A 10650-nucleotide genomic window follows, 5' to 3' on the forward strand; every position below is an offset into this window, starting at 1 on the left:
GGATGGAGAGGAAAGAATGAATTTTCTCCACCAATCAATGGTATTTATTGAACCATTACTATGTGCAGAGCACTATACTAAGCACTTGGGAGAGTACAATACAACAGAATTGGCAGACATTCCCTGCCCATAATGAGTTTACAGTCTGGAGGGGGAGACAATCATTTACAATATATAATTCAAATATATGTACATAAGTGCTGTGTACATAAACACAATACCATTCTAGCGATGCTGTGAAGTTAGAGCCAACAGGAGTTGGTGGTACATTACATATGCAGGTTGACTGAGAGAAATAAGCCAAGGATAATGCCAAGGTTATGGGCTCATGAGGCAGGGAGGATGGTGGTGCCATCTACTGTGGCAGGAAAGTCAGGGGGAGAACAGTGTTTGGGTGGTAAGATGAGGAGTTCTGTTTGGGACATGTTGCGCTTGAGGTGTCAGCAGGACATCCAAGTAGCAATATTCTAAAGGCAGAAGGAAATGTGAAACAGAAGAGGAGAGGTCAGGGCTGGAGAGAGAGTTTTGGGAACTATCTGCATAGACAGTAGTTGAAGCCATGGGAGTGAATGAGTTCTTCAAAGGAGAGGGTACAGAGGGAGAATAGACGGGGACCCAGAACTGAGAGAGACCCCCACAGTTAGTGGATGGGAGGCAGAGGCGAAACTGGTCTCTGCAACTTGTGCACAAGAGTGGAGAAAGTGTCTGTCCTGTGGAGGTGATCCAGGGTTGCAGGTTAGTGGTACAAGATCAGAAGAGGGAGGGGAATGTGAGGGAGTTGAGATCAGTGGATAGGGTGGTGTTGAGGGTGTGGATTTGTGCAGGGTACGTTAAATATGGAGACCAAATGGGCATGATGACCTAGGAAAATTGAAGAAGATGGAAAAATCAGAGGTCTCTGTGGAAGGCAGATGTGAGGGGTGTTCATTTATTCATTCATTCATTCAATCATATTTATTGAGCACTTTCTGTGTGCAGAGCACTGTACTAAGTACTTGGGAGAATGCAATATAACAATAAACAGACACATTCCTTCCCCACAACAAGCTTAAGGTCTAGAGGGGATGGGGAGGTGGGAGAAGAAGTAAGCCAGGAGGTTGGATCAGAAAGTGGAATTTCCAGAATTGGTTAAATTAAAGATTGTACAGGGATTACAGATGATGGGATCCTGCGTCTGTTCAAATGGGTGAGTTGGTGGAACAGGAGGTTGGTGGAATTGAGGGCTGGGAGGAGACAGAAAGGTCACCTGGAACGTTCACATGGATGTCATCAGTGTAGGGACAGAGAGAAAAGGAATGCAGAAGGAACGTGCTGTTCAAAACCCATTCTCGTTACCCACATTGTCCTGCCAGTTCACTGTAATTTTTTTTTAATGACTGTCTCCCCCACTAGACTCCTTGAGGTAAGCTCCTTGAGACCAGGGATTGTGCCTACTGACACCACTGTACTGTACTTTCTCCAGCCCTTAGTACAGTACGTTATGCTACAGTAAGCGCTCAGTGTCATTAATTGATGGTTTGACCCACATCCACAGATTATGAGCCCCTCGAGGGACAGGATCCATGTCTAATTCCCACCTGCTTATTCTTTTACAGTGTTTAGGACAGTGCTCTGCACACAGCAAGTGTGGAATAAACACTATTACCCTCCTAGAAAGTCACCTCCTCCTTGAGGCCTCCTCCGACTAATCCCCAATCCTTCCCAGGTATGCCGTGCCCTCAGCCACCTCAACAATCTTATCTCAGCCGATATGTATTATCTGTTTATTTGTGGTTGATGAATTCACCCTCTACTTTATTCTTTCTCTCCTTTCTCACATTCTTTGAACTTAGTGTTGGGTATTCATCCAGTTCAGGTGCCCTGCCTCCTCTCCATGCTATTGTAAACTCCTCGAGGGCCAGAATCGGGTCTTTTATTTCTGTTTGTTCTACAAACTGGTTAGTTCAGTACTGAAAGTACATCAATAGATACTGATTCAGATGTAAATGTGGGCCCGGCTGCAGGGAGATGGAGCCTCCTGAAGCCATCGTCGTGACCAGTCAGGGTGTGGGACTGCCTTCCTAAGACCTAAGGGAAATCTTCCTTGTCATTCATTCAATCGTATTTATTGAGCGCTTACTGTATGCAGAGCACTGTACTAAGCACTCCCTCACCCCACCCCCAGCCCCCCAGCACTTATGCCAATATCCTTTTTCTCTGTTCCTTGCCCTCTCTGTAATCTCTCTCCCCCACTAGATTGAAAGTTCCTTGTGGGCAGGGAACGTGTCTACCAGCATCTTGAGAAGCAGCGTGGTGTAGTGGATAAAGCACGCGCCTGGGAGCCAGAAGGTCATGGGTTCTAATTCTGCTCTGCCACCTGTCTTCTGTGTGACCTTGGTCAAGTAACTTCTCCATGCCTCAGTTACCTCATCTGTAAAATGGGGATTGAGACTGTGAGGCCCCCCCCCCCCCCCGTGAGACAGGGACTGTGTCTAACACAATTTGCTTGTATCCACCCCAGCGATTAGTACAATGCCGTGCACGTAGCAAATGATTAACAAATGCCATAATTGTTATTATTACCAACTTTATTATATTGGGTTTTTCCAAGCACTTAGGGCAGTGCTCCATAGGAGCTCAATAAATTCCATCACTGAGGAGCCTCAAGGCCCCAGTGATCCAGGTTTGAATTCCACTCCTCCCAACAGCCCGGTCCCAAGAGTAGGGGAAGGAGAAGGGATGTCTCAGATGAATGGTCCTAGGTGAGCAGCCTCTCCCTCGGCCCCCCAGTCGTTTCGGATTAGGGGTGAGTCGGGGGTAGAAGCGGGTTGTCGAAATCGTTTTCTGATGCGAATCTGGCTGTTATGAAGGCAAAGGGGATTTGATCTGGGTTATTTTGTTATCATTTTTTAGGGTTTTTTTTTTCTTCTCCTTCTCCGCTCTTCCCTTTCAGAAGCGTTCCAGGAGAGGGGAAGAGCAAGGGCCTGCACTCACAAATTGTCCGGATAAAAGTCACCCCGGACCGAATTCGTCCAATCTTTTCAGGCCAAGAAAATTTGTCGGCCCGAAATATCCGGGGCCAAAGCGTAGTTTTGTTGGCATGAGTTGCCCGGATAATTGTGGTGGAGGAGAGGGCTCTCGATCTCTTTGCTCTCTCCTGCGGGGGGCTCCGGGGCGCGGTATCTCCGGGGATGCTCCCGGCTCCCCACGGCGTCCCCCACCCCCGGCTAAACCGCGGAGCTCTATTCCCAGGAGCGGAATTTCGTTCCTGCGGCTCTCCGCGGACCGGCTCCGGACAGATGGTCTCCACAGCTCGTTCCCTTCGCTCGGCTCTCCTCCTTTTCCCCGCGACCCCCGACTCCCGCAGGCCTCCCGCACCGGGGGAGCCCAGACTGAGAACGAATTCGCCACGGAGGGATGCGGGGACAGGTCGGAGGTGCCGGGAAACGGGTGGCGAAGACAAAGTAGCCAAACGCACACACATATAGCACACGTGTACTCAAGCAGACACACTGGCAAACACACGCACGAATGCACACTGGCACACACTAAACGCATGCACACAACACCCGTTCCCGCACACATGTACACACAGACCACACTCCAGCCCAGGCTTCGGGGATCTTAAGAAATACTATTGTTGTTGTTATTATTATTATTATTATTTGCTGAGTTGAGGGAAACCGGACTCATGAGAATTGAGTCGGATAAATCAGGCCAAAAAGGAAATTGATTTTGTGATATCGAGTATTTGGGCCTGAATAATCCAAATAATCATTTCAACTCTCAGTTCGCCTTGCCCACGTAGACAGAAGCTTTTCACATTCTCGTGCGGGGTGCGGGGAGGAGATCCGCGCCGACAAGACGAAACGGAGAATCCAAGTAGTCCCCCCGACCGCATCTTGCGGACAAACGCATTTTGCCTTCGAAAAGAAAAGGCGGATTTTTCTCTCCTTCTCAATTATCCCAAGGGGAATAGTCTACACCCGCCCGCATTCACTGAATCAGTGCCGGGCTCTGCCTCACTCAAGTTTGGGCGGTGAAGACGAGGGCATTTTCAAACTGGTTCGGGAGACGCAGCGCCGCAGCTAAGCCGTTGCAGGCCGGGAGCACTTCCTGGAGGAGGCGGCCGGGTGCGAGAGTCCGCTTTTCAGACGAGGGCTGGCCCGGCCCGGCGCGGGCCCAGGAGTCCGGGATGGAGCCGTGACTTTCCCGCTATTGTCCCGACGACGGTGCGGGACTGGAGGCTCTTCGTTGCCGTGTTGAGCTTCCCCGACTCGTTTTCCCCAGCTCCGGGCGCCTCACGTCCGTAGCTTCCTGGGCACCGAAGGTGCGATCGATTAACCTTTTAATTCGTTTATTCTTTTTTTTCCACAGTTGGATATCTGCTTGCGTCCACCTACCGTGAGAATGTGATGTGTCTCCTCCGTTAAACCACAAACTCTTCGACGGTAGAGACCGTGTCTTCCACTTGGCTATTATTATTGTTATTATTATTATTGTGGTGGTGATGGTTGCTTTTTTAATGGCATTTATTAAGCGCTTACTATGTGCAAAGCGCTGGGGGGGTTACAAGGTGATCAGGTTGTCCCACGGGGGGCTCACAGTCTTAATCCCCATTTTACAGATGAGGTAAGTGAGGCACAGAGACGTTAAGTGACTTGCCCAAAGTCACACAGCTGACAATTGTCAGAGGCGGGATTTGAACCCATGACCTCTGACTCCAGAGCCCGTGCTCTTTTCCACTGAGCCACGCTGCTTCTCTTCTTATTTTATGTCTTCTTTTATTAACTATTGATTGATCGGGCATTCGAGAAATGCTGTTGACACTGAAGCGGCTGGTGACACCAAAGAGTAAATATATCTGTTCCGGAATGACTCTCTCTCTTTCTCTGTCTCTCTCTGGGTGTGTCTCTCCCTCTAGTGTAGTGTTTTGGGGACTCCATCCCAGAGACTGGTGGTGGTTGGCGGTGGGGAGGGGGCGGCTCTGGCATCGATCTGTGATTTTCTCATTTTTCTTAGGGCCGAATAAGGCCCGGACAGGAGCAGCTCTGACCACAGCCTCACCCCTCTCTCTTCGCCCTCCCCTCCGACCCCTCCTCAGCTCAAGAAGCGGGCAGGGGGCAGCGGGGGTTGGGGTTACTCTCTCAGCTTGGGATCCCAGGAGAGCTGGACGGCGTCTATTTCCCACCTGCGTAGTCTTTTCCAGCGCTTAGTACAGGGCTCTGCACAAGAAGTCCTTAATAAATACTGTTCCTAATTGAGCCAGAAAAAAACCCCAAGCACCACAGAGCCCCCTCTTCCCCAACCCAGACAGCACTGACCCCCACACAGAGACCCACCCAAGCGAGGGCGAACCCCGGGCCTGTGCCGGGTTGGAGGCTCTCCGTCTATCTGTCTGTCGGTCGGTCCGTCCGTCCTATCTGCCTGCCTGGGTGTCTATCTCATTCTCCCGGCGTTGGGCTCGGCGCCGAGGGCTGGATCTCGAGGCTAAAAATAGCGCCGGGCTGCTGAGAGGCGAAGGGCAGCGAGAGGAGAAGAGCGGGAGAGGGCGAGATAGCGGAGAGCGGGATAACGGGGGCCTGGGGTGAGGGCCCGGCAGGCCGAGAGGAAATAATAATAATCATAATTATGGGATTTGTTGAGCGCTTACTATGTGCCAAGCACCGTTCTGAGCGCTGGGGTAGATACAAGGTGATTAGGGTGGACACAGCAACGTCCCACAGAGGCGCCGTCAGCACCGGGAGAGAGGGGCGGGGTCTCCGCTGGACCCTCCCTTCCCCTCTCTCCTCCTCTCCCTTCTTCTCTTACCTCTTTTCCCTTCCCCCCTCGCTCGCCCCCTCCCCCAATTTTCCCTCCCCTCTCCCTCCTTTCTCTTCGTCCCCTTTCCTCCCCTCCCTCCTTTTCCCTCTTTTCCATCTCCTTCCTCCCTTTCCCTTCCCTCCTGTCGCCGAGGTGAGGTTTCCGCTCCCGGGGAACTATCCCGACCGGGACGGCTTCCCCGACTATCGGTACCCTCCCCCGACACCCTCCGAGAGGGGAACTGGACCCCGATAATCCTCTCCACCGACTCACACGCCACGGACCCGAATACAAAGATAGATGCGCCCACAAGCATTTGCAAATACAGGGCGTACAATTATTGCACACACCCACAAAATACACGTTCAGATCGACACGGACACACTCGGCCGCCCAGAAGTGTGTGACCAGCATGGTGCAGTGGCTAGAGCACGGGCCTGGGAATCAGGAGGTCGTGGGTTCTAATCCCGCGTCCACCACTTGTCTGCTGCGGGACCTTGGGCAAGTCACTTTACTTCTCTGTGCCTCAGCTGTAAAATGGGGACTGAGTCTGTGAGCCCCACACGGGACAGGGACTGTGTCCAATCCCATTTGCTTGTAACCACCCCAGCGCTTAGTACAGTGCCTGCCACACAGTAAGCGCTTAACAAATGCCACAATTATTATTATTATTATTATTATTATTATTATTATTATCATTACTACACACAAGCGCGTCCACACGCACACAGAGATCCGGCGGGTCGGAGCAGCCCTGGTCTCTGGGAGAGACGCCCCCCATTCATTCATTCATTCATTCAATCGTATTTATTGGGCGCTTACTGTGTGCGGAGCACTGTACTAAGCGCTTGGGAAGTACAAATCGGCAACATATAGAGACGGTCCCTACCCAACAACGGGACACATAACCGTCTCCCAGGACCTCCCAGAGGTGGGGGCGGTGCGGGCAAGTCCGGGGCCCTTGAGTTCGGATTATCCGCAAAAGCGTGAAGCCGATAGGGGCCTGAGAGCGGGACCTAAGGAAGGAGGGCGAAGGAGTGGCGGGAGGGAAAGACGACCCCTGTCCGAGCGGGGCCAGACGGGACCAGCAGAATGGACACGGATCGCCCACCGCCGCGGGGGTGGGGAAGGAGGGGGAGAGGGGTAGGGGGTGCAGGATTCCCGGCCCGAAGCCCCCCGCCTCGCCCCGCAGCCCACCCGGCCTACCCTGCAGGCTCCGCGGGGGGACGAGGGGACGTAGGACGGGTGGCAGTCTCGCCTGTCCCGCCGTCGACCCCCGGCCCACGTCCTTCCCCTGGCCTGGAATGCCCTCCCTCCACACATCCACCAAGCTAGCTCTCTTCCTCCCTTCAGAGCCCTACTGAGAGCTCACCTCCTCCAGGAGGCCTTCCCAGACCGAGCCCCCCCTTTTCCTCTCCTCCTCCCCATCCCCCCCCGCCCTACCTCCTTCCCCTCCCCACAGCACTTGTATATATATTTGTACAGATTTAATACTCTATTGATTTGACCTGTACATATTGACTATTCTATTTATTTTGTTAATGATGTGCATAGAGCTTTAATTCTATTTGTTCTGACAATTTTGACACCTGTCTACATGTTTTGCTTTGTTGTCTGTCTCCCCCTTCCAGACTGTGAGCGCGTTATTGGGTAGGGACCGTCTCTATATGCTGCCGACTTGTACTTCCCAAGCGCTTAGTACAGTGCTCTGCACACAGGAAGCGCTCAATAAATACGATTGGATGAATGAATGAATGAAAGAGGACAAGGAGAGAGGGCGGCAGGGGCTCCGGGCTCGTCCCCCGGCCCGTCAGAGGGTCGCGGTCAAATGCGAAGTGACAGGGGCCGGAGCTTTGCAGAGGAGCAGCAGCCGCCTGGCGCCAGCCGGGCACCCCTCCCCTCGCCCCCTCGCCCCCGGGACCCCAGCCCCCGCTGGCCCCCCGGGACCAGCCCCTCTCACCCGCCCCGCCCGCAGAGTCGATGAGGACGGGGGGCGTCGCGGGGCGGCAGGGAGGGCAGGGCCGGAGATGCAGGGTCGAAGAGGTTGGAGCCAAAGAGGAGGCTGACCCGTCCCTCCCAGAAGCACAGCGGTACGCAAAGGGTTTTGCGCCCTCCTGTGCCGCTCGGACTCTGCTGGACACGTACCGCCCGAGGTGGAGGCGGCATGTCCTGGCAGAACGCGACCTGTACTTCATCCATATTTTCACAGTTTAACATATCCTGTAACTGCCTTTCATGTGGCTTGGGAGTATGAGATACATAAATATCTGTGTGTGTGTATACATATATAGGCATATATAAATGCATATCGATACAGTGCTCTGCACACAGTAAGCGCTCAATAAATACGATTGATGATGATACATATACAAATGTATGCGATTATATATATATAAATCATGTGTAAATGCAATGCCTATGCTGGCTGGCTGTAAGAGTGTAAGTAGCAGTCAGCTCTGAGCGGAGTAGACGAGCGTATATTGTAGACGTTAAACAACTATCCTGAATTTACAAAGCACAGATTGCACAGGCTACATTTAGTGTAGTTAAGCGCTCAGTACAGTGCTTCGCACACGGTAAGAGCTCGATAAATACGATTGAATGAATGAATAATTATGTACAAGCTGCGCATAAGTCCATACACTGTATATGATATGAGTACCACGATAAGAACTAGAGATTATAAATTGTGAAGTGTAGGGCATCTGAAGTGTGCACAGTAGGTGTATTTGAGTGTGCATACAAGACGTATAGAGCATTCAGTACTTTGTATCTGCTGAAGAGACAAAGTCCTGCACGGCACCTATAGGATTGTATACCGCACTTGGCGTATAACATGCATTCTACTAGGGGGATAAAACAAATACTCTCTAGTCTGCGTATAATGCTCTCTCGCGTTCGATTTGGAATAAATGTACAATAATATAATATGTCATTATGAAGTCTGTAATTATTTACTGAACTAGCTCCAAATGTTCTGAGCCGTATCGGCGTATAAAATAGGCTCTGTTCAGGGTATGTTCGGAATGAAGATAAGGAAATATGAATTTCACGAGCTGAATATAATTACATACTGTACGGTCCGTTTGTACAGTTGCTGGATAGGGTGCAGATAAGATGCCATGGGACGAAGTAAAGGCAACATACACTCCACGGTGTGTGTGACAGATTCCTAAACGGATGAACCGTCTAAAATCTGCCCAGATCGAGCCCAGAGAGGTTGTTCGGCACCTGGATGCGGTTGTCTTCGCTGCCCGATCGAAGAGACTTTCCGCGCCCGCGGTGCGGGAGAGGAGGGCGGGAAACAAGAGGCCAAAGCCCCACTGGCTGTGCAAATTGCGGGCCCAGGGGCTCAGACGGACTGTAAGCTGCGGGCCCTAGGGTTCGGATAGACCCCAGTCGACCCCAACGCACATCAGAAATGCGGTTCGACGTGCTGACCAAATAAATACCCGGGTACATCGAGCCCCCCGCAGCCCCCCAAGCTGTAGGTAACACAATCTCCCGGCCTGGAGGCGGGGAGGGGACGGAAAGGAACTGGAACAGTGCTTAGCACATAGTAAGCGCTTAACAAATACCAGAAGTAGCGTGGCTTAGTGGAAAGAGCCCGGGCTCGGGAGTCAAAGGTCGTGAGTTCTAATCCAGCTCCACCACTTGTCAGCTGTGGGACTCTGGGCAAGTCACTTAACATTTCTCTGCTTCAGTTAACCTCATCTGTAAAATGGGGATTAATCAAGACTGTGAGCCCCATGTGGGACCACCTGATTACCTTGTATCTACCCCAGCGCTTTGAACAGTGCTTAGCATATAGTAAGCGCTTAACAAATCCCATCATTATTATAATGAATTACCTCCAGGGCTGGGAATCCCTCATCCCAAGCTGCCTCTCCGCCCGCAGAGGATGAGGGAGGTGTCCCGGTTTCCTGCGGGGCTGCCTTCTGGGGAGTTGCGGGTGGGATGGCGGGAGGGGGGTGGGCGAAGCAGCATCAGGGGTCCCCGCTTGGAGATCCGGAGACCTGCCCAGAGATTTCCGCTTGGATCTTCTCTCCCGGCCCCGGCTGCGATGGGACGCGGGGCGCTGGGGCGGGGCGGGGGGGGGGTGTCCCCCGGCTCCCGGCCCTCACCTCCGCTTCCCCGGGGGTCGGGAGCCATCTAACCCCTCCGCCCCCTCGTCCCTGGGACCCCCGCCGCCACTCACCCGGCTCGGCTCGCTTCGGCTCGACTTCTCCCGGCTCCCTCCGCTTGGCCCGCTGCGCCTCGGCCCTGGCATCCCCGGCCGGGCATCCCTGGCAGGGCATCCCTGGAGGGGCGCGGGGCGCGGGAAGGGCGGGCCCTGGAGGGGGGGGCCCGCGCCCCGCTTTGCCTCGGCCTCCGATCGCACCAATCGGGCTCCCCGCCTCCCCTGCCCGGAGAGGAGATGGGCCCGGGAGGAAAGGCTGACCAGGAAACGAGGGGGGACGGGAGGAGAGGGATACCCCGGGACATCCCATCCTCTCCATCCGGGAGGGTGCGGAGAAGCCGGAGCTCCCTCACTTCCTGGGGAGCCCCCTTCCTCTTTTCTCCCATTCACTCTAATCCTCTATCACGTCTTCCCTTCACCTCCCCTTTGCTCTCCTCTCGCCTCTCTTTTCTCCTATTCACTCTCCCCTCCTCTATCCTCTCTTCTCTCTGCCTCTCCTCTGCTCTCCACTTTTCTCCTATTCGCTCTCCCCTCCTCTATCCTCTCTTCTCTCTACCTCTCCTCTGCTCTCCACTTTCCTCCTATTCACTCTCCCCTCCTCCTCTCTCCTCTCTCCTCTCTGCCTCCCCTTTCCTCTCCTATTCACCCTCCAATAGTCTCCCATCTCTCTTCTCTTCACCTCTCCTTTG

At 53.2% G+C, this 10650-nt stretch overlaps 1 protein-coding gene across 2 annotated transcripts; it reads right to left on the reverse strand.

Annotated features, from left to right (window-relative positions):
* Positions 1 to 2584: 2584 nt before the first annotated feature.
* Positions 2585 to 10383, reverse strand: LOC119939403 (translation initiation factor IF-2-like). Of its 2 annotated transcripts, none has more exons than XM_038759412.1 (3): positions 9980 to 10383; positions 9633 to 9797; positions 2585 to 2834 (listed from the first exon to the last, which is right to left on the reverse strand). In XM_038759412.1, the coding sequence occupies exons 1-3, from the start codon at positions 10345 to 10347 to the stop codon at positions 2780 to 2782; spliced, it is 588 nt and encodes a 195-aa protein (XP_038615340.1). In that variant the 5' UTR covers positions 10348 to 10383; the 3' UTR covers positions 2585 to 2779. The 2 variants fall into 2 exon arrangements, with proteins under 2 accessions (XP_038615340.1, XP_038615339.1); XM_038759411.1 differs by having other exon boundaries at positions 2585 to 2838.
* Positions 10384 to 10650: the final 267 nt, after the last annotated feature.

The sequence above is a fragment of the Tachyglossus aculeatus genome, chromosome 17, assembly GCF_015852505.1.
Source record: "Tachyglossus aculeatus isolate mTacAcu1 chromosome 17, mTacAcu1.pri, whole genome shotgun sequence".
Classification (NCBI taxonomy): domain Eukaryota; kingdom Metazoa; phylum Chordata; class Mammalia; order Monotremata; family Tachyglossidae; genus Tachyglossus; species Tachyglossus aculeatus.